General features: G+C 28.7%; 1 protein-coding gene across 1 annotated transcript; it reads left to right on the top strand.

The window, feature by feature from the left end:
* Window positions 1-20,009: 20,009 nt before the first annotated feature.
* LOC101507186 (NDR1/HIN1-like protein 1) lies at window positions 20,010-21,139 on the top strand. The gene has a single exon (XM_004497607.4). It carries the CDS (start codon window positions 20,202-20,204, stop codon window positions 20,829-20,831), a length of 630 nt encoding a protein of 209 aa, XP_004497664.1. The 5' UTR covers window positions 20,010-20,201; the 3' UTR covers window positions 20,832-21,139.
* The last annotated feature ends 3,698 nt before the right edge of the window (window positions 21,140-24,837 follow it).

Raw genomic sequence — 24,837 nt, 5'->3', positions numbered from 1 at the left:
ATATGTTTACATATTATAAGAAGTTTCTTACCAAAAGGTTATCTTAAAATTTGTTTTTTAAATTTCATAATTTTGTTATTTTTAACTTTTATTTGTGGTTGTTTAAAAAATTTATATTTAATTTATCTTAATTAAAAAAGTTCTAAATTTTTCTAAAAGAAGCAAAAAGTTCTTCAAACAATTTTAAAATTGAAGGACAATTTAATTAATTTTTATTTTAAAAGAACCAAAACTATTTGTAAGAATTAAAAATGTGATTTTTTATAAAGAATAAAAGCAAAATTTAAAAATTTTGTAAAGATTAAAAACTTATATAACCCAAAGATAAATTTTATACCTTTATTATAAAGAGAAAAATATTACACCCATGACAAAAAAAATTATTATAGCTATTTTTTTTATATAATATTATATTCAATTATATTTTAAGCTCATAATATAGATATTTTTCGGCTAAAAGTTCATAATATAGATAGATATAGTTAATTAATTATATTTATTAGTTATCAATTACTACCTCTAGTCCTCTTTGTAAACACAATTGGATCAACAAAAATTAATATATTTAATATATATATTAATAATTAAATATATTTATTTTTATTAACTAAATTGTTTCTTATTAAAAAAGACTAGAGAGAGTAATAGTTCAATAGATATATGATTATATAAAATAAAAAGGTTAATTAAACCTCTCATTAGATCTCCCTCTCTACTCTAAATGTCGCCCCTTTATTAAGTCTAAACACTTTTCTTCTTCTTGATACATTGAAAAGGGTAGTATAAGATTATTTTTAGTACAAAATCACTCATTTAAATATATTTTAATCTTTTAATTTAAATAAGTGGTTTTACATGATCTAGTTTTAATTTCGAGTTAACAACGAATTATGTTAACGATTTCTTCATTTGAGTGTTATGTTGTTTTGTTTGTCGTTTTTGTGCAACATTATTTGATTTTTGGTCTTGTTTATTATTCTTTTGATTCACATTGACAAATTAGTTTCGATTCATTGCAAACTCAATCAATGATTTTAAATATTCTAGACACTGTAGTTTTGTTATATTTGTTGTTATTTTGTGCTATTAACATAAATGTTATGAGTTTGTTTACAAACTCATCTATTTTAAAGATTTAGTTTAGATTTGAGTCAGTCCTTTATAATAATGATATGACATATTAACATACTTAAATATCTATTTAATATTAACATCTTGAAGTCCTTAAGTCCTTAAGTCCAAACTCAACTCGTAAATGCCGATATTATTATATTAAACGTATTAATCTGAATTCGGAATTAAAACCTTTATAAGTCAACCTAGTATATATTTTCGCCCCTAATAATCACTTTCTAAAGAAATATCAAATAAAATTGTAGAATTTATCAATTCAATAAGAATTTTTCGTTCAAGTATTCTTTGTTAGATTGTAATAATTTAAAACGAGTTTGGATCATCCAGCAACAGCAGACGAGTTCAATCGATGGTGCTTATGCAGTCCTTAACTTCAAAAGTACTACCGCCACATATTTTTCCCCACATTTCTTTTCTAGATTACGTTGGACTTACTTGTACCGTCGGTGGACAACGATTTTTTCAATAAAAACGAAATTTTAACAAGACCAGAAAAAAAAAAAAATCAATCATTTCTCTATTTAAATAATTGAAAGATAATTTTTTGAAAGAGATAGCATATTATTGACAATTTAATATAACACTACTTTTTTAATCTTTTTAATTCTATCAGAAAAGTTAGTTATTTATACACGATAATCGCACTATCTTATCTTTTTAAATAAAATTATTTACACTAATTAGTTAATTATGTTAGTTTGTTATTTTTTTTATTGGTTATATAACTCTGTACCACTTGATGTATTTGATTCTAATTACAAATACAATTTTCATATTATACTTTTTTATATTTTTATCTTATAAGTGACTTTTATTAATAATAGTAAAATGGTATCATAGTTTATCAATTCGAGTCATCTACCATTTATATCTGGACGTCAAATTCAACATTATTAATTGTGAAAAGTTGTATTGAGAAAAATTCAAATCACATTGAGTCGAAAATAAGGCCTAAATGTAGTTTTTAAAAAGTAACAACTCTTAACTAACCAGACAATTTTTTAAAAAATAGTTATACTTGATATAAATTAAAATCTAATGTCATCGAAAAACAATTTTGTATGGCTTATACATAATTTATAAAGAGAGACATTAATTTTGTATTCCTTCTCAAAATTTTCATTAATTTTTTTTAATTGAATTTGTTGATATATTTTTCTTTTTATGTTTGATTATAGAGATTCCAATCTATAATCTGATTCAAATTCAAAGAAAGAAAATCACAATTTTGTGATAGGTACATTTATGACAAACTATATATGTGACTTAATAATTCATCAATTATAATGCGCATCAACGAACCTTACATGTATTTGTTCCGTCATCTATCATAATTAAGAATATAAACAAATAAGAATTATGGCGATTATATGTCATTTGATCAAAATATTTTCTTTCATGTACTACTATATTAGTCTTTATACTCAATATGATCTTAAGTTGAGAATTGCTTATTGGGTTCAAACATAAAATCATTATTCTTAACATATCTCTAATTGTACAAGTACATAAATAAAAAACAAAATAAAATTAGAAACCATACACAAATGAGCTAAGAGCGTCAAATATATATAAATAAAATATCATCATTCAACATCTTTTAACAAATATAATGCTCATAATTTCTACATGGCCACCAATCATTTTAGGTAGTAACCCTTTCGTGAAAGGGTAAGCAATCATAATATTGATGCTAATATGTTTAATTAACACTCTATGATTCTGAATTTCTTCTGTAACGACAAAATATTTCAATTCTATATGCTTAGCACCTTGTAATATTTTTTGTTTTCAGAGAAGAAAATCGATGCATAATTATCACAATAAATTTTCAGCGATTTAACAATACTCTCGATAGGTATAAGTTCTAAAATAGAGTTTCCTTGCCAATTATTCTAAACTATGGCCTTAAAGCATTCCACAAATTCAACCTCCATAGTGGATGCAACAATGATTGATTGTTTTGCACTCTTCCAAGATATCAATACTTTAGCCTAGAGATACATATAACCAAAATGTTGACTCTATTTTATCTAGACATCCAACAAAATCTAAATCTAAATATTCAATCACTTAAAGATGATCATATATAAGTAAGCATGTGATCCTTCACACCTTGCAAATATCTCTAAAACTTTATTAATATATGGTTTTTGAGACAAGCCCAACAATCCTTGTGATCTATCATATAATATTTTAAACTATGGCCTTAAAGCGAGCAACAAATTCAACCTCTATAGTGGATGCAATAATAATTGACTCTTTTGTACTCTTTTATAATATCAATCATCCAGTCAAGAGATACATATAATCAAATATTGACTTTCTTGTATCTACACATTCAGTAAAATCTAAATCTAAATCTAAATATTCAATCACCTCAACATGATCAGATATATGTAAACATGTGATCCTTTATCCCTTGCAAATCTCTCTAAAACTTTATTAATTATGGTTTATAGGACAAGCCTAACAATCATTGTGATCTATCACATAATATTTTTATTTCATTCACATAACTTGTCTCATCCATAATTTTCATTTCAAAGTTGTTTTAAAGAAATTTTTTAGTCTCACATAATAGATCAAAATCATTAGTTGTAAGCAAAATGTCACAACATATAAAACTAAAATGATACACATTCTATCAGCGAGATCTTTATATATATACATCGATCAACAATATTTTCCTTAAATCTGAAGGACATACTAATATTTTTGTACTTCATATATCATTGACGAGAAACTTCTTTTAGTCCATATATTGACTTCTTAAGTGTACACACAATATCTTTCTTCCACAATTCTTTTGCTCTTTCAAAAAGAATTGACTTAATATTATTCATAAATAAACAAATATTTAATATTAGTGCTTTGAGTTATAAAGAACATGCAATTCAGATTTAAAGAAATCATTCTATGTATATTAATGTTTTCCTTTGAGAAGCCCATCAATACACACAATCAAACACAGTGATGCTATTAATTAAACATTTATATACATATGCATCTATTAGAAATATTCATTATCTTTAGATATATAAATAAAACTAATGAGACAACATACTAAAAACATTCATATCCATAAGATATAACACCAATTAACAATTAATCAATCTATGGGTGATCTAGAAACGTTTTATAACAATGAACTTTTAATTAACTCATAAATAAAAAATCATAAAATTTAGTATCCATATTATGAGCAATTAAAAACAAATAATAAATTTGAGGTTAAATAAATATACAAGTTTGATCACTTTAGTATATAATTGGAAGAAAATTGACATTCATAAAGAATCACATAATTCCACCGCATAATGCTTTGATATTACAAGTAAGTTATAGTTTTTAAATAAATAAAAGTTCACATTTAAAAATATTATCATAATTATAAGGATCTTGGAACATTTCGGTTTCGACCACACAACACTCCTTATCCAATTTTAACTCAAATGGACGATGATTAAATTGAGTGATATTTATGGACATTCTAGTGAATTTGACGACCACAACCTAAGAACGAAATCAATCACTAACACGGAGAAGCAATTTGAAAGACCATGTTATGTGGGCTAATGATGAGGAAAGCATCATAAGATACAAGATTCTAGAAAGAAAAAAGTATGAAGATCTGCTCAAAACCCAAGATACATTGTGGAGACAAAGAAGGTAGAGTTATATGGCTAAAGGACGTAGCCAAAAGTCAATTGAGTCTAATCAGTCCAAATAAACACATCTTTATGCAGTAAATCAGTTAGAGGGACAACTTAAGAAGCATAATTAGAAACAAATTTACGATAAAAACCAATAAGTCCAAGGAACTCTCTAAGTTGTTTAAGTGTTTGAAGTTGTGGTCAATTCACCATAGCTGCAATTTTTTATGGATCTGGTCCAACACCTTTCGGGGACACAATGTGGCAAAGGTAAGCCATAGATGATTAGGCGAAACTACATTTGAATTGTTTCAGAAAAATTTGCTGCTCAATTAGACATTTGAAAACCACTTCCAAATGATGAACATGATCCTACAGTGTGCGGTTGTAAACCAAGATGTCATAAAAATAACAATGAAGAATATGTTGAGATATGGTTGAAACAATTGGTTCATCGTGGTTTGAAAGGTGGATGGAGCATTGCACAGCCCAAACGACATTACAAGGAATTCATAATGACTTTGATGAGTGCGAAAAGCCGTTTTATGAATATCAGCTGATACCATTCGAATTTGGTTGTATCCGTAACGAAAATCCAATTTTGAAAATCAATGTGTATCGTAAAGCTCGTCAAGTAACTCATCAATAGCTGGAATTGTAAAACGATCCTTTACTGTTAAAGAATTAAGTGCATGGTAGTCAACACAAAACCTCCAAGTGCCCTCCTTTTTTTTAACAAATAGAACAAAAGATGAAAAAACACTATTGTTAGGTTGAATGATCCCTTTTTTTAACACGTCCAAAATTTGATATTCAATTTCTTGCTTTTGAAAATGTGGATAGCGATATGGGTAACATTCACCGGATTGGTTCCATGAAGCAGAGGAATATGGTGATCAGTGGAACGAAGTGGAGGAAGCTGCTTTGACTTAGAGAAAAGAGTAGAGTATTTGGACAGTACTGTAGTAACCTCAAAAGGAATTGTATAATTCGGGCCAATTTTCAGATACTGATGAAATGGGGTGAAAAGCAACAATTGTGTCAATAGCGTGTGTATCGACCAATCGTTTAAATTGGTGTAAGGAGGATTATTTCGGACTTGGCTTGGGATGTCCTTTCAATTTGACTACAATGCCACCTTGGTCAAATGACATTGTTAGCTTCTCATAATCTGTTAAGATTGGTCCAAGTGTTTTGAGCCATTGAACACTTAAAAGAACTTTTGCCCCGCTCAGAGGTAAAACAAAAAGATCCACAGTGAACAAATGATTATCCAAGTGGAGTCCAATTTGGTGACACATAGAAGAATAATGTAATTCCTCACCATTTCCCACCAATACTTGAAATGCTTGGGCTAGAGTCAAAAGGAGACCAATTGTTTCGCCACTCTATCTTTAATAAAATTGTGGGTACTACCGCTATCAACCAAAACTGTCAGAGGGTTTTTGTGAATGTGGCCTGTTACTCGCAAAGTTTGGGGTATGGTATGGCCCATCAACGCGTGCATACTAATTTGTGGGTTAGGTTTAATGTTTGGGTCTAGTTCAGGTGAAAGAGTAAGCTCAGCTTGAGGAAGAAGCTGGATAAATGCATCTAATTGTGGATCAGGATAATCAGATTCGCAAACGAGGAGGATAAATTGTTTCTTACAACGGTGACCCAGTTGGAAACGATCGTCGCAGTTATAACATAACCCTTTTCACGACGAGATTGCAATTCACCATGGTTTAGGCGTTTGACAGTGGGTGGTCTCGAGGCGGGTAAGGTAGGGTTTGGTGGAGGTGGGTTTGCTTTTGTGGTAAGGGAAGGGCTGAGTGTGAAATAGTTATGGGAAGAGAAAACAATTTATGGACGACAATTGATGAATGTATTTGAATGATCGTTGAGTTTATCCTCTTGGAATTTGGCCAAGCTAATGGCGTGAGAGAGTGAAACAGGTTGAAATGCTTGAACTTCACATCTGATTTCAGGCTTCAAGCTAGAGATGAAACAACTCAAATAGAATTATGTAGCTAGACCCACAATCCTATTTGCTGGGGTTTCAAAAGTTGTTTCATAATTTTTAACAGTGGTAGTTTGACAAAGTTTGAACAAAACACATTTTCGGTCATCAAATTTTGAAGGTGCAAAGTGAAGTTCCAATGCATGAAGGAATGTTTTCCATGAAAACAGCTGGTCGTTGCAATACATCCAATGAAACCAAGACAATGCCTCACCTTCCATGTAGAAAAAAACAACATTGAGACGTTGTTCCTTCGTAGTTTGATGAAACTCAAAAAATTGATTGATCTTAAAGACCCAACCTAAAGCATCAGAACCGTTGAATTTGGGAATTTCGAGCTTGATGGAGGTGTTGGTGAAATGATGAAGGTGTTCGGCCATGAGAGTTGGAAACCCAGTGGGCCTAAGCGAGTTCGCATATGCGTAAGTTTAGTGGAAAATTGAGTGAGGTTGGCCTGAAAGGTCTATTGATTGAGTAACAAATGGTGTAAGGTTTCAACAACCTCTGGGGTTGGAGGAGTTGGAAGGGTGGGTGGAGAAGCAACCATAACAACTCAATGAAATCACCAAATGAAAATGAATCAGATTTAGTAAAATGAAAGTAAGAATAAAATGCGCTAAAAAGAATTTTCCTCCGTAAGTGGAGTAGTCTCTGAATTTCTTCTTGCCTTTTATTAATTGTTCATATATAGTGTTGGAGTTAAATTCACAGCTTTAAAAATACTCTTCTAATCCATGATACAATCATTCATCCATTTGGGGCTAACTATGTTTCTCTTAATTCTCACACGCGGGCCTTGATCTGGTCCAGCATCATAATAGCTCAACTCATCTTCTTCCATCAGATTTTGACTCACGATAGTGGCTCTTTTAAGAATACTAAACTAAGAAAAATATAGACAATGACAGGATAAAAGATAAAGATATAAAAGATAAAAGATGTGTGAGTAAAATAACTTGATTGATTGTGTGTATGTTTGAAATAAGTTGTACAAGTTGTATGTATATAAAAATGATTGATTGTGTGTATTATTTGAATTTCTACTTTGAATAATTTTTTTTCTAAGGTAATCTTGTTTTGTTGCCTTGACCGTGAATGGTGCATTATTCTTTTGAATCCGATACCAACCAGTATAATTCCCCCTAAAACAACATTCTCTTTAAGACATTTCAACCAATCAATACGAACCCGAAGAGCGGCTTTTGCTAAAACTTTAGCAGTTTCTTGAAAACTCGCTTCAGATATGAAACTTTGAGTATTTATTTCTCACACGCGGGCCTTGATCTAGTCCAGCATCATAATGACAACTCATCTTCTTCCATCAGATTTTGACTCATGACAATGACTCTTTTAAGAATACTAAACTAAGAAAAATATAGATAATGGAAGGATGAAAGATAAAGATATAAAAGATAAAAGATGTGCGAGTAAAATAACTTGATTGATTGTATGTATGTTTTAAATGAGTTGTCCAAGTTATATGTATATAAATATGACAGAGCATACAATTAATTTAAATCAACATTAATTACTTTTTTTCTTCCAATTATATCATATAATTATATGCAACTTGAATCACTTTGTAATCATTATCTTTCATTTTACATTTATTGATGATAATAAAAAAATACAAAAAAGAAGGATTTGAACTTTTTTTTTTTAATTTTAAATTTCCATTTTAATAACAAATTATATCTTAAAACATAGCTTTAAAATAAGCAACTGCACATGAACATACAACCCTTTTTTTATTTGGAAGGTAAGTATGTACGTGTGATAATACTTTCATCCCTATTTTTTTTTAATTAATTAAAAAGTAAAGAAAAATAAAAATTACGGGACATAAACCTAATACAAGAAAATAAACAAAAAATAAAAAATTATCAAAAAATATTTCAAATCATGCCAGTTTTCTAACATTTGAACAAAAATGATATAATATATTATATATAAGACCCTATTTAATGAAATTTAAATTATATAATATAGTTATATATAAGACCCTCTTTTAAAGAAATTTCTCTTTAATATAAGTCTCTATTCAAATTGCAAGAAGCATTAACTAATTAGTTTTTCATAAAATATACCACTAATTAAATGTAAAGAATTAAAAAAACAACTTATCTCTGTTAATAATGGAAAGATAGTTTAAAAACAGAATGGACATTATTTATAATTTTGATGTGAAAATCATTTTTATGAATTTTTATACCTTAATCAAAAGAGTCTTACATGTAGGAAGAAATAATATAATAAAAAAGTTGATACTAAGAAATATATTACTATGAAATGTAATGAAGTTTTTTAAGGGAAAATTAATATATTAATTAAAGTTGAAACTACACATTTAAAGTAAAAATTTATTTTCATAATTTTTATACATTGATTATAAAAAATCTTTCATATAAAAAAAGAGGTAGTAATAAAAAAAAAGTGGATACTCATAAATATTTTATCATGTAATGAGGTTGAAATAAGTATAATATATTAAAACAAGATAAATTAATAAGCTTTTCACTTCTTATCTATATAAACAAAAATAAAAAGAAGATATATTTCACTTTAAATATATATACATAAAAAAGTATAATAAAATAATATAAAGTTATATAATTATAACAGTAAAATAAATGTTAATATGATTCATCCTTTTTAAAAGCTCACCTTTTCGCCTTTTTGTAAGTTTAATTAACAAAAAGTAAAGGATCCCTTTCATGACGTGGCGAGCATCAACACATGATGAAACGGTACTGTCATCGTCGAAATGGACGAGTGACAAGTTGATGATATGCATGTCGGTAATCTGTAGAAGTAAGGATCATTATTATTCTTATATAGTGACAGAATTATTTTTATATAGTGACATAATCGAATAAATAGTTTTATACATAAAAAAACACTTTTTATACTTATTAACGAAAATAAATTAAATTTTTTTTATTATTAATCTCTTTAATGTATAAATATTATCATTTGATCCTGTGACCATACAACATTTAATCTAAAAAATAATGTTCCAACACAAATTTTCAGATTGAATACATACATTGTATGTATTGTTTAATGCATTTATATATTATTCATTGTATTTGTATTTATATAGTGAATAATACATTTTTTATTCAAAAAATCATTTTCAAACTTTTTTATGATAGAAAAATATTTTAATGACACATATACATGTTTAAGTTATTAATCAATTAAAATATTTCATTAGTAATTAAAATATATGTAATTAATCACTCATTTAATATATATATATCATTGATCATTAAAATACATTATATGATTAAATAAAATACTCTAAAATAATTAACATCTTGTATTTAGTTATTAATAAATAATTGGTGACATACATTTAAATGATTAATAAAGTACTATAACTTGTTAATGGCACATATGGGGGGCTAGTTTGTCGCGAACCTTGTTGAATTGTATTTTCTGAAGACGAGGCCGCCTAGTGTTGGTTATGCGGGCCAAAGGGTCCACATGACCTGTTTCTCTTTTCATTTAATTTTATTTTATTTGATAAACATTAAAATACATTATAACACTAAAACACTCCCAATTACCACAAAACATATAAGAGATAATAAAAAAAATTATAAAATGTAACATCATATTAGTGAGGTAACAAATATCTCTCTTAGTGTAGAGATATTAATTGAGTCAGTTCAAATTTGCGCCTATTCATATTTTTTTTCATTAAAATGCATGTATGTTTTAGTTGAAGTAGTCCATCAGGCCAGTCTGGCTCAATCCTGTTTGTTTTAGAAAATATGATTTACTAGTTTATGTGATTTATTTTAATTTGTATTATTTAATTAATTTGTAGAGTTGAGTCTGCCCATTGGAGATTGAAAAACATGCTGCAAACTAGTTTTGGTGATTTGTGTAAAAGTTGGGATGCTGTGAATATGATCTTGAAGAACCAAATGTGTATCATTAAATCTTCTTTTCAGAAAACCATCAAGGATGTTGAGCACGGGTATAATTCATCATTCTTTCAAAGTCTGCATCATTGTGTATCAAGGAAATGTTTTAAAAAAATTGACAAATAGTTGCAGAGAGTGAAGATTGTAGGTACTGACAAAACAATATGTGGTTGCTCAATCAGAACAACTCATGGATTACCATGTGCTTGTGAGTTGGCAAAGTTTGCAGATATCTGGTAATGTTATCCCTTTAGATAGCATTCATGTTTTTTGGAGAAAGTTAAGCCTTGAGAATGAATTTGAGGATGAAGAATCTTTATCAGATTATGACTTTTTAGAAGAGTTAGATGCAATTAAAGCGTACATGAAGAAACACGATATTGTAAGTCAAAGGATATTCAGGATTAAGGTGCGTGAAGTTGTATTTCCATATACAACATCAATACTTGCACCACCAGAAAAGGTGAGAACCAAGGGAGCAAGTAAAAAGAAGAAAGAATTTGATACTCCTCGTGATCCGTCATATTGGGAGTATGTTGATGCCTCCCAGCTGTCGAGTGTCGTGGACAGCTCCATCGCCCAAGTTGTCATAAAGGAAAACCAATGCCGCGGAAGCCCACGAGTAGTCTCAACAACGATGTAAATCAATAAAAAGAGTAATGTATTTAGCCTCAACACACGTATGTGTTTTATCGGCGAAAATAGTGCAGCCAACTAAATGCAACAAATACGTTCTAGCCGCACACTCAAACTGGTTAGTTTGAATGAGACGACTATACAAATCACGCAACCATTGCAATCTATATTGGGCACATTTGTTATAACTAATCTCAGCACATGCTTCCTCCCATGTTGCACATAAGTACTCATGTGCAACTCTTGCATCATTATTAGTATTCATATTCAAAGGTGCATCAAAAAATTTACCATGCGGTGAGATGTGAAGGAGAGTCGCGACATCGTCTAAGGTGATAGTCATCTCTCCAAATGGCAGATGAAATGAGCTGGTCTCTCTGTGCCATCTTTCAACAAATGCGGATATCAGCCCAACATCAACCATTGTGAGGTAGAACTTAAAAATATATATAATTAAACATTTATATTAATATATAATTAATTAAATAAACTTAAACTTAAAAATATATATAATTAAACATTTATATTAATATATAATTAATTATAAATGTAAAATAAATATAATTAAACATTTATATTAATATATAATTAATTAAATAAACTTAAACTTAAAAATATATATAATTAAACATTTATATTAATATATAATTAATTAAATAAACTTAAACTTAAAAATATATATAATTAAACATTTATATTAATATATAATTAATTAAATAAACTTAAACTTAAAAATATATATAATTAAACATTTATATTAATATATAATTAATTAAATAAACTTAAACTTAAAAATATATATAATTAAACATTTATATTAATATATAATTAATTATAAATGTAAAATAAATATAATTAAACATTTATATTAATATATAATTAATTAAATAAACTTAAACTTAAAAATATATATAATTAAACATTTATATTAATATATAATTAATTAAATAAACTTAAACTTAAAAATATATATAATTAAACATTTATATTAATATATAATTAATTAAATAAACTTAAACTTAAAAATATATATAATTAAACATTTATATTAATATATAATTAATTAAATAAACTTAAACTTAAAAATATATATAATTAAACATTTATATTAATATATAATTAATTATAAATGTAAAATAAATATAATTAAACATTTATATTAATATATAATTAATTAAATAAACTTAAACTTAAAAATATATATAATTAAACATTTATATTAATATATAATTAATTAAATAAACTTAAACTTAAAAATATATATAATTAAACATTTATATTAATATATAATTAATTATAAATGTAAAATAAATATAATTAAACATTTATATAAACATACAATTAATTTAATAAACTTAAACATAAATAAACAAATAATTAAACATTTATATTAATATTTAATTAATTAATTAAATAAACTTAAACTTAAAAATAAATATAATTAAACATTTATATTAATATATAATTAATTAAATAAACTTAAACTTAAAAATATATATAATAAAACATTTATATTAATATATAATTAATTATAAATGTAAAATAAATATAGTTAAACATTTATATAAACATTCATTTAATTTAATAAACTTAAACACAAATAATTAAATATAAAAATAAATTAATTTAATACCTCTCCTTCCCATAACCTCCGAGCCACGTGATGCTCGTACTGTGTCAACAGACATGTCGCCGTCGGTCCTCCGGGAAATCCGGTCTGCTGATCCTGATCATCAATATCAGCAGCATCATCCTGATCATCAATATCAGCAGCATCATCCAACTCATCAGCATCATCCGACTCATCAGCATCAGGATGTGCAGAAGTATCATGAATATCATCAGCGGCCTGCTCCATCTGTGGCGGCTGAGGGACATCCTCCTCCATATGTGCATGCTCGGTGGAGTCAACATCATCGTCCTGGACCTCCTGTTGTCTTCGACGACGCTGCCTAATTGGACGATTTGCTTCGTTGCGTCGTCTGTTTGATGCTGTTGGTGGAATTCTCTCTACACCATAACCTCTGTCACCTATCAAGTTACGAATAATTTGATCAAACGCACCTCTCATTCTAGGCACTGCAATATATTAAAAACAAATGAAAAAAATTTAAAAAACCCAAAAAACCATTTCGAAACTTTCACTGGAAACCAAACTTTCGAATATTTTCGAAACTTTGCATGCATCTCAAAGTTTCGAAACATGTTTTTTCGAATCTTTCAGAATGTTCGAAGCTTTTACGTTTCGACAGTTTCATGTTCAACGAAACCTTCGAAACTTTTGTACTTCGAAAGTTTCAAGTTCAACGAAAGTTTCGAAAGGTTGAATATTTCTGGAAAAAAACATGTTTCGAAACTTTCATATTCAAAGAAAGTTTAGAAGGTCTGGAAAATTCTGAAAAAAAAACATGCTTTGAAACTTTCACATTCAACGAAAGTTTCGAAATTTCCTTACTTTTTCACTTCGGGGTGGGGTGCCCAATACAATTCTCATCCTATTTTTAATATGGGTAAAATTGATAAGGTTAAAAATATTCGTTCATATTTTATGTTTTGTGCTAAAACGCAGACCCAAAGACATGACCGATTTAGCCCGACAAATTTTGACAACTCTAAACATAAACCTTTGCTTATGCGATAGCAGCAAGGTTGCGGTACTTGCATGGTGGTCAACTTTGCACGTATTCTTCCTGCTTTACAAAATTGAGATATCCTTTGGGGCACACCCCAAATTCCATAACTCTACCTTATATACACTACTAGTGTATGATATCCCTCATATGTGAGACTTTCTTATTTTTCAATTCACAACAATACTAACTTTCATTAATGTCATCATTATTTCCAACAATCTTCTATTAATATCATCATCATTCTCAATATTTTGCTTCTTCTTCTTCTTCTTGCTCCTTCAGAAGGCCGCATCCTCAGATTGCGATGAGCAACTAGAGCGAAAAAGTAGGGCAATACTGTATTTTTTTTTTTAAAGTGGGGCATTTTGGGATTAAAATATTAAAAGTGGGATATACATTTCAATTTCCCAACTTTATACGGTTAAAATTAATTTGATAGTTGTATTATTTAAATACAAAAAGTGAACAAAAGGAGTAGACAGTGTAAAATACAGGTTGACTTACGAGGTTGATGTGTGTTGCACGCGAATTGAGGTAAGATTTTTTTTAAAATAAACCGTCAGGTATTTGAGTTTTCAATTTTTGTTTTGTTTTGAAATGGATGATTTATCAATACATTAAATACAAATTTTTTTAAAAACTTATTATTGTAGGTTTTTAAATAATGCATACTCTTAGGACATTCATTGGCAATTCTCTGAATTTAATAATTAATAATAAAACATATTTTTTCATAGTCAAAGTTTTTATCCTAAATTTTTGCAAAACTATTACGTGGTATATAAATGCCGAGGAAACACAATTGAAGATCTACAATATGTTGATTTGTTTAAAAATATTAATGATAACTAGGTACATCACTAATTACCTCTTTATTCTAGTACTAAAATATGTTAAGATTAAGACGAGTAACAAGTCCTCATTGACTTGTAAATCTTCTTCTATTGAAACTTCTTATACCTTAGACATTCTTAAAATAGAGAAAATATGCAATACGTGTTCTGTCTGACGTTTTGGATTTGATGTTTTTGAGTCCACTTAATGACATGCTATATACCGAAAACCTTTCCTTCATCAACCTCTAAACCCTTTGGTGACAAAGACAATTTTTCATAGCAAAAATTCGCCTTGTTCTTTACATAAACATTACATAACTATACCTATACTTATACCTCCCATTGTGCTATTTTATCTTTCATCAATGTTGCATTTAACCACCTCGATATGCAGTTTCCTCCACTATACAATAAACTACTTGATGAATCTACTGCTATTATTATGGCTAGCCCCAACCTCCATAATCCACACGTTCCAATCTACATGCGCACAATGAATAACGTTATCTTTGTATCTCATTAGATTAGTCCAATAAAGTAGTATTTTGGTTGCGCCAAAGACTACAAAACCATGGTCATATTAATTTGTTGATGGGTTTCTAGCTTAACCATCATTGAAAAATAACTTCGACAAACCTACAAATAACACCAACTTCCTCTCAATAAAGCTTCAATGGCCACATGAAACTCAACAAACCATAATTCTTAACCAAGTGAAAAAAAAAGGTGTCATGTATTCTTAAAAGATTGATCACTTACAACACATCTAGAAGATCACAAAACCCAATACTCCCTCAATTGAGTTCTAGTACGAAGGCCATTACAACAACCTCAATTTTATTTCTTAAGATAGTTTGAGTATATTGTAAAAATCTTTATTGTTTAAAAAAGGTAACTTGTAAAAATCCTTTCTAGACTAAAAGGTAAATGTAAAAATCATTTCAAGGTTGAAAGGTGAATGTTGTAACTAATCAAGAGTGATCAAGGAAGATTGTGTGAAAGCAAAATCATTGTTGTGTGAAGCACATTAGTGCAAAAACTCAAAAATTGTGAGGATTAGACATAATCCACTTTGAGTGAACCAGAAAATATCATTGTGTGATTCTCTTATCCTTTCCCTTTTTATTTCTCACTCACTATCACTAACCATGTAGAAATAACCTATTTCATTTATTTTTAACTAACCAAGAACGTTCTGGATTTTTATGAGTACCCAAGATTGATCTTGAGTTAGTATAAATTGAAAGCAAGACTTAATATTTTACAAAAAGGAATCACAATTCAAACCCTTATTCTTTGTAATTGATATTGCTACTTAAATTGGCATTAGAACCTGCATCTAAGGTTAAACACTTAACAAGTGTTAGAGAAAACGATTTAGAAAGCAATGTCAAAAGCTAAGTATATCGTTGAAGGAGGATCATCAAATAGACCACCTTACTTTGATGGTACAAACTGCTACTTTTGGAAAGAAAAGATGCAACTATTTCTTAAATCACAAGATACAAGAATATGACGCATCATAACAGATGAAAAATTCATACCAAAAGTTGACCAAAGTGATTCAACATCTATGTTTAACTTATGTTTAAAGTGCTATTTAACTTGTGTTTTTGAGTGTTTTATTCAAAAATATAATCAAGTATATTCATACAACAATCAATGATCATACCATGATAGAAATTAAAGTAGATCGTGTCTTAACTAAACTGAAAATTTATGACAAGATCAGTCTAGGCAAATCAAAATCATTCTGGTTCATAAGAATATCAGTTTGGGCAAACCAAGATTGTTCTAGTTTATAACAGTATCATTTTGGCAGATCAAATAATTCATTTTAAGGATATGAGTAAAATGAAATTATTTCCCAAAATCTAGATCTTAAGATAAACAAACATGAAGGCTACTTAAAACAATGATCAAGCCCACAAGTTTAGCTAAAAGCCCAAAGAAGAAAACCAACATCAAGAACAATAATCAGATCAATCTCCAGATTGAAGAGCTATGAGCAAGTACAACTAGGACAACAAAGATGAAAATGACATTGTTGTTGCACCTTTACAGAAAGCCCAAGATGCGTGCAAGGCAATTAACTAACTCCAGACATCTACTAAAATCATCAGTCACGTTGTTCATTCAAACACAAAATCAAGAACAATCTGATTACAGAGGAATAATATTTTGGATTAAATAGTACACATGTCTATTAATTATAACTATAAACAGATGTCTTCCTAAAAAATCAGTAACAACTATAATGAGATTTCTCCAACCTTCATCATTTCTATAAAAGGAAAATCAAGGTGAAGGCAATAGAAAATGGTTTAAATGCAATTAATTCATCACTAAAACAATCATACTCGAGCAAACAAAACTCTTTAATCAAGCAAAAACTCTAGTTCTGTTATACCATATTCAAGGATCTTTTTATTGAGTAATAGCTAATAATCATTCTCAAACGAGTGTTGAATAGATTCTGATCCTATAATCTTCTATCATAATTTGAAACTCAAATTTATTTCTTAAGATAGTTTAAGTGTATTGTATAAATATTTTTTGTTTAAAAACGGTAACTTGTAAAAATCTTTTATGGACTAAAAGATAATTATAAAACTCCTTTCAAGGTTGAAAGGTGAATAATGAAACTGATCATTAGTGATCAAGGAAGATTGTGTGGAAGTCAGATCGTTCTTGTGTGAAGCACATTAGTGGAAAAATTCAAAAAATGTGAGGATTGGACGTAAACCACATTGGATGAACCAGGATACTTCATTGTGTAATTCTCTTATCTCATTCCTTTATTATTTCTCACTCTTTATCACTAATCACATAGAAATAATCTGTTTCATTTATTTTTAACTAACCAAAAACGTTATAGATTTTTATGAGTAATTAAGATTGATCTTAAGTTAATATAGATTGAAAGCATGAATTAATATTTTTAAAAAGGGAATCACAATTTAAACCCCCTTCTTTGTGATTGATATTACTACTTCAAGTAATACACATTCAATAGACACTTTTGACAACAAACTCATTAATATTCCTCGAAGCCTTCCAAATCGTTTTATCCTATCGCATTGCTTCAACGATATTAGTATGGTATAATCAGAGCATTTGCATGTCATTTAATACGGTGATTGCCACATCAAGTCCCATTTCGTAACATTTTCGTTAATGAAGTTTCCCATCTTCATTTGTGCAATCATATCTGTAAGAAGATGTGTGGTGCAACATCTCTAGGGATGTTCATGGGTTGGGTTAAACCAACCAATTTGATAAAATCGACTTAGAAAAACGGGTTGAGTTGGGTGTTTGAGTGAATTTGGTTTACAAAACGAAGAAAACTGATCACTTAAGATAGATACCGGGTAAAACCGGACTCGACCCTTATAAAACCGGACGACCTAGTTTCTCCAATTTTGATGTTGTTGTAATTTTTACTTCGCCCCGTTATAAATAGTAGTTTATTTTTCATACCAAAACCGAGATCTACTACATAATTGAGATACTGATTTTGACCTAATGTAACCCAAACCAAGCTATGTACAACCTTGAACATCCCCCATTACTTAACCAATTATCATTCCAAAGAGGTATTGTTTTTCCATTACCAATTTTTCGTCTATAACCTTAGTTCAACAAAGCTCTCGCTACACAAATAATCTACCATGAATAACTTAGATTATGCCCCACATTGGTATTTCAAAAATCCCATCGAGGAATATAGTTGGCTTTGAAAATTCGGGCTTGAGGGTGTTCCATGATTCTTACTCTTGTTTTGCAATAAATTGAAAGCATATAAATTGCAAAAATCCATACTTCCATTAGCCTTGTGAATTGAGAGCTTATCCTATGATAGCCATACCATCAAATGTCTTTGGAGTCACCTCAATGAGATCCTCACCAAAATGAATTTATCAACATTTCAAAAGGTACTTGAAGGTGTCCTCCCACTCCAAAAGTTTAATTTACACCAAATTCTATCATTGATGTACTTGAAGGTGGTCTTCTTATTCTTGCCAATTATGGATGGTAAACCTAAATAATTTTCAATCCCCAAGTCAATATATACACTCTAGACATGGAAGAAATTTATTTACAATGTTCCTGACTCGTTCCTACTGAAAAATTTATAGTATTGCCTTGTGCACTCCAAATAAAAAGAAAAGGAAGAGCGAATTTCCTTTTATCACATTTTATTTCGGAAGGTATTTGGACGAAAAATAATTTTGTGACATCAATTGTTTTCAAATTAACTCCTACACTAAAATCGTATCTACTTTGATTTTGTAAAACTTTTTTCCTTTTATAACAAAACAGCATGGTACCGGAATCTTTGCCTTATAAATCACTTAATATTTGTCACTAATGCGATCTTTGTCATCTACTATAAATTATGTTGGAGTACACTTACTTAGTGGAGGTGTTTTATATTAAGAAAAGATGCAGTGCCGTAGTCATATGTAGAATAATTTTACAAAACAAGTATGTTTTAAGTGTTGAAATTCATTTACCGCAAGCTTTCAAAATGGTAATTATTTGGTATAAATTGAGAGATAGACGCAATTAATGACCAAATAGTAAGTTGCAAATTCCACAAACAGATTTAATGATCTAATCAAATAATAATAAAATAACTCACTCAGTATTAGCCTCAACAACCAAAAGTCATTAGTTTCCAACAAGTACAGTACACATATATCTATCAATCCAGCAAAGCAGTCTCCACGTACCATTCAAATTCACATTACATAAAATCCAAACTCTACCTATTATACCATATATCATGATCTTATCATATCTATCTATCCTCTTAATATAAACCTCCAATTAATTACAAATAAATCATGACCAAGCGCATATTTAATTAAATCTTCTACGGTAGATTTTATAGTATAGTTAATTACTTATTAGACTGAAAGAGTTAGAGACTAAAATCTCAATATAACACTAACATACTAATATTGGTTTTTCCAAAAAAATTAGTATAACTAACTAAGTGGGACAAATTATGAGAAAAAACAATGGGTTGAGAGTAAAAGAAAAAATTTGACTCTCTAACTCTAACTAACTTGGCTGCAAACTTTTAATTAGACAAAGAGAAAGAAAATTTTACTTTCTTACAAACTACTACACCATAAAATCAATCATAAAAGATTAATTTTGAACACATACAAAAAGACACAAACGTCAACCACACGAAACTGCCCATAATTCCTTCCCCTAACAAAAACCTTTCTATATTTTCCTCTCTCAATACTCCTCACTTTCTACACTTCCACTCCAACCTCCAACCTTTCTCCAAATTAATATCTCAATTATTCTTCCTCCACAGTTTCACCAAAAACAACCACCACAACATCATCATGTCGATGAAAGAGTGCGACCACCACAAAGGAAGAAAAAGAAAGATGTTCCAAAGAGTATTTTGGGGAATCATAGTATTCCTCTTCATAATCCTCCTAGCAATTCTACTCATATGGGCAATCCTAAGACCCACAAAACCAACATTCATTCTACTAGACGCAACAGTCTACGCTTTCAACGCATCACAACCAAATTTCTTAACCTCCAACTTCCAAATAACACTCTCCTCTCGAAACCCGAACGACCACATCGGAATCTACTACGACCGCCTCGATACCTACATCACTTACCGGAGCCAACAAATTACTTACCGAACCTCCATCCCTCCTTCTTACCAAGGACACAAAGAGTTTGACGTTTGGTCGCCGTTTGTTTACGGAACTAACGTCCCGGTTGCTCCTTTTAACTTTTTGACGCTCTCGCAGGATCAATCTAACGGTAACTTATATGTTACCGTCAAAATTGACGGTAGAGTTCGTTGGAAGGTTGGTACTTTGATCACGGGTCATTACCATTTGTATGTTCATTGTCCCGCTTTTATCGCGCTTGGTAATAACCGTAACGGCGTCTATGTTGGGGATAACGCCGTTAAGCTTCAGCTGGACCAACGATGCTCCGTTAGCGTTTGAGAGCGTAAATAAATTTTATATAATTTTCATTTATTTAAGTTTTATATTATATACTCTCCCTATTTCATAGTATTGTATTTTATACCTACGTGTATTGAAGTTCTACACTTCTATGTTTAATTTGTGTATTTCAATTTTATTTTTTTTACATTTTGCTATAGAAATATATAGAAATATGAGACAGATGAAAGAGTGAGAGTTATATAGCAAAATCACATGTTGTAATTGTAATAACATGGCAATATAATTGAACCACAAATAAATTATGCTGTTTCAATCGGGATAGCAAATGAGTGTATGATGAAGAATCCAGTGTCACTTTCTTTCCTTTTTTTTTTGGGATATTTTCTTTTGCCTTTAAGTAACATTTATACTTTTTCATTCCTTTTTATCTTGCTCTTCTAATTCTATCCTTTTTATATCACTCATTATATTTCTCAAAATTTCTTTTTGTTTTTCTATATTGATTTCTATTTTTATGAAGTGATATATAGTAAAATAGTATATTCTCATAAAACTGGTTTATAATGACAATACTTATCCTTTAAATTCTATACAATATATATGTATATATATTTTCACATGTTTTTTTTGTTGGTGTCTATTTTATTTTATTTTAGTAAATTAATTTAATAATTAGATTCGCACACCATAAAGGTAGAGAATTAAAAATTTCTAAATTTAAATTTAAACCTTTACATATTAATATTATTGCAACTATCGACTAAATTTACTTACAAGATTAACCTATTATTGAACTACTTTTAAATAATAATATTATTTGTTAGTAAGTTGTACTCAATTTTTTCTAACTGCTTTTAGAGATACATTTTCCTAAAGATCAAAATATACCTTCCCCTAGCTATTTCGAGGTTATTCAATGTGTATACTTTTTAGAAGCAAAAGGTTCCTCTAGAGAGAGGTTGCATTTGGAATAATTAAATAGTATTGTTATAGCATAGAAGTTAACCAACCTAGCAATATTTGTGCAATGAGAATGGGTTTAGGGGTAAAGGTGAATTATTGAAGGGGTTGTGTTGTGGACGTCTTTAATTTTAGTGGAAATGTATAGGTGTATCAATTTGTTCCCATGTGGAAAGGTTGTGGTGGTCCTTTCAAGTTCCCTCTCACCTACCTTGGCAACTATCGTGAAAGAAAGAAAGAAAGCTTTCCTTCCATTAAGTTAATCAATGAGTGGTCCTTATCTTCATTTCTATTTTCAAATCTAATCAAAAAGCTAAGGGAGAAAAATGAAATCAAAAGGCTATAATGCCAAACTTAGCACATAGACACATTACATTATAAATTGATGACACGTGTTTAACATAGATGTCTCAGAAAATAGATCAATTATAAACGCTAACTATTTTTAGTAAGAAATGATTTCTATAACAATAAAAAATACAAATAAATATAGTATTTTATTTTAATTTATTAAAAATAACGATGTACGCCTTTGAACTAGTACCTTATTAGATAATCTTTGATTTAGTATATTTTTTTTAAATATGCACATAAATTTCCTGTTAAATTGAACTTAAAAAAGATGATGTTACATGATGATTGTTTGACTTAATAACAATTAAAGTTAATGGAAGATTTTTTTGGGAATTACGAAGTATATAATTACAAAATAAATATCTTTCTCATCTCCCTTTTGAATGGCGGTTATACAACTAATTATAAGCACAAAAAAGAGAATACAAAAAAGGAAACAAAAACACTAAAAGAAATCTTCATCATAAATTCAAATATGTTTTCTTACTTTTATAGAAATTCATTGTTGGTGAGAATCATGATATCAAGATACCTAATTTTCTAACATTTCATTCTTGAATGAGTATCAAAGATATTAAAGAATTACAACATAACATTTGATGCTTAACAAATCTACTCAAATTCAAAATGACAAACATATATCCTATATAAGTTGCACTATATAAGATTATATACAACAAAGGTGCATCAAACTACATAATTACCCTCCAAATATCATGTATGTACTTCTCTATCTCAAAATAAATGTCTTTTTTTTTTTCACACATACTAAAAAATAATTAAAGATAAATACTAGTGAAAAATTAAATTTTTAAATGTTTTTTAAGCCGTTGGTTTTTTACCAACGTGGAATGTAATACAATGACATTTTTTTAAAATATATAATATTAATTTTATTAAATTATCTTTGTTATTTATTGACGTATTTTCATTATTATAAAAAAAATATAATATATTTTTATAAAATATTTAATATTATGATAAAAAATTAAAAAGAAATTATTTTGAGACAAATTTTTTATATTAACACTACTAGAAATTAGCATTTTACCTGCGGCATTTCCTGCGGATAAATATCCGCAGGTAAGACCTAAGGATTTTCCTGCAATTCGCAATTATTTTAGGAAAATTTCTGCGGTGCCCGATTCCGGTAATGTTTCCTTTTGCTGCGGATTTACATGTGACTATACATCCGCAGCAAACTTCACAATTTTCCTGAGGATTTATCTGTGGAATGTTGTGGAATGTTCCCCGTGGAAATATTCGCAGCAAATTCCGCAGGTAATTGCATGCGGATTTTCTTGCGACTTTTTGTACCAATAAAATAGTTTTTTTTCTTTCTTGAAAGTTATTAAACTTCTATGATCATAGGCTTTTACTTTTCAAAAAATGATTGATGCAATATCATATTTTTTAGAAATAATGAGTTTTTTTTTTCAATTAATTTTTTTTGTGCGTAAAAGTTATTTTAGATGAGGTTAAGTTATTGGAAAATTATGGATAAGTGAATACGACTAATTAAGAACATTTAAGTGATGTAAAATTTAAAATTCTAAATAAAAATTAATGAAATATACTTGTCTAATTCTATTATTTTTTTTATTAATCTGATCAATTAGAGTTGATTGTGAATAATCTATCACTATTATTGTAAAACAACTTAGAATTTTTTCTTTTAAAAATTTAATAGATATTCTTTTTAAAATTTACCATATGATTTTAACTTTTATTTGTATTTTTAAAATTGAAAGAAGTATTGGTTTATGTTTAAGTAAACATGTTAAAGTTCTTGTAAAAGAATAGCATGTTAAGTTGCATCTTGAGTAATTATGGCTCTAGTGTAGTACTTAATGACATATTTAATGTAGTCTTAGTTATTGTTTATATATTATTTTTGTTTTTAATTATAAGTACTATTTAAAAAATAATTTTGTCTTTAAATAGAAATTATTTTTAATTTTCTAGGTATATTTATTGTTATTATCTAAATATATCTCTTATTATTAATATTAAAATTCAAATTAATGTCAATATTGAAATTATCATTTTAACAATGAAAATCACCTAAATAATGTGTGAACCACAAAAGAAAAATACTCTTAGATGTTGAAATTATAGTCAATACTCATATAGTCACCGTTGTAAAATTAAGCTATGGACTTATTTTATCTTTGACCATTGTAAAATTTAGCTATTGACTTATTTTATCTTTGACCATTGTAAAATTGTAGTCAGTACTCAAAGGAAAAAAAAGGCAGTACCATTTTGGCTCCACTAGTTCACTCCCACCGAGAGCTCTTTTCTTCTCCTTTCTCTTCCTCATTTCATCGCAAATACCCACCACCAAGGCCTCCACCGCTTTCCTCCGTAAGCTTGCTTCTTGAGGAAATTTTGCTTAAAGCCAAATCCTTAGAGGAACTCGAGCGATACGCAGGTATTACCGCCTACAGTTAACAATCATCAACTCAACAAGGTATGGTATCGTAAAATTACATTGTTTTAGGGTTTAGTGATTTGGTTGATTCATTATTCGATTGAGATTATCAGTAATATATTTGTGTTCTGAATTAGGGATTATTATTCGATTGATTCATATGTTCAAAATTAGGGATTTTATGTTATTCTTCAAAATTGTGGATTGGCTTATCATATTTTCATTTTCTCTCCCACAGATTCTTCACGCTTGCTTCTCATTTACGTTGATTTGTGCTTCTCATTCCTCAAATCT

This window comes from Cicer arietinum, chromosome 4 (assembly GCF_000331145.2).
Source record: "Cicer arietinum cultivar CDC Frontier isolate Library 1 chromosome 4, Cicar.CDCFrontier_v2.0, whole genome shotgun sequence".
In the NCBI taxonomy this organism is placed as follows: domain Eukaryota; kingdom Viridiplantae; phylum Streptophyta; class Magnoliopsida; order Fabales; family Fabaceae; genus Cicer; species Cicer arietinum.
The sequence above is the reverse complement of the archived record's forward strand: the minus strand, read 5'-3'. Positions and strand labels throughout refer to the sequence as shown.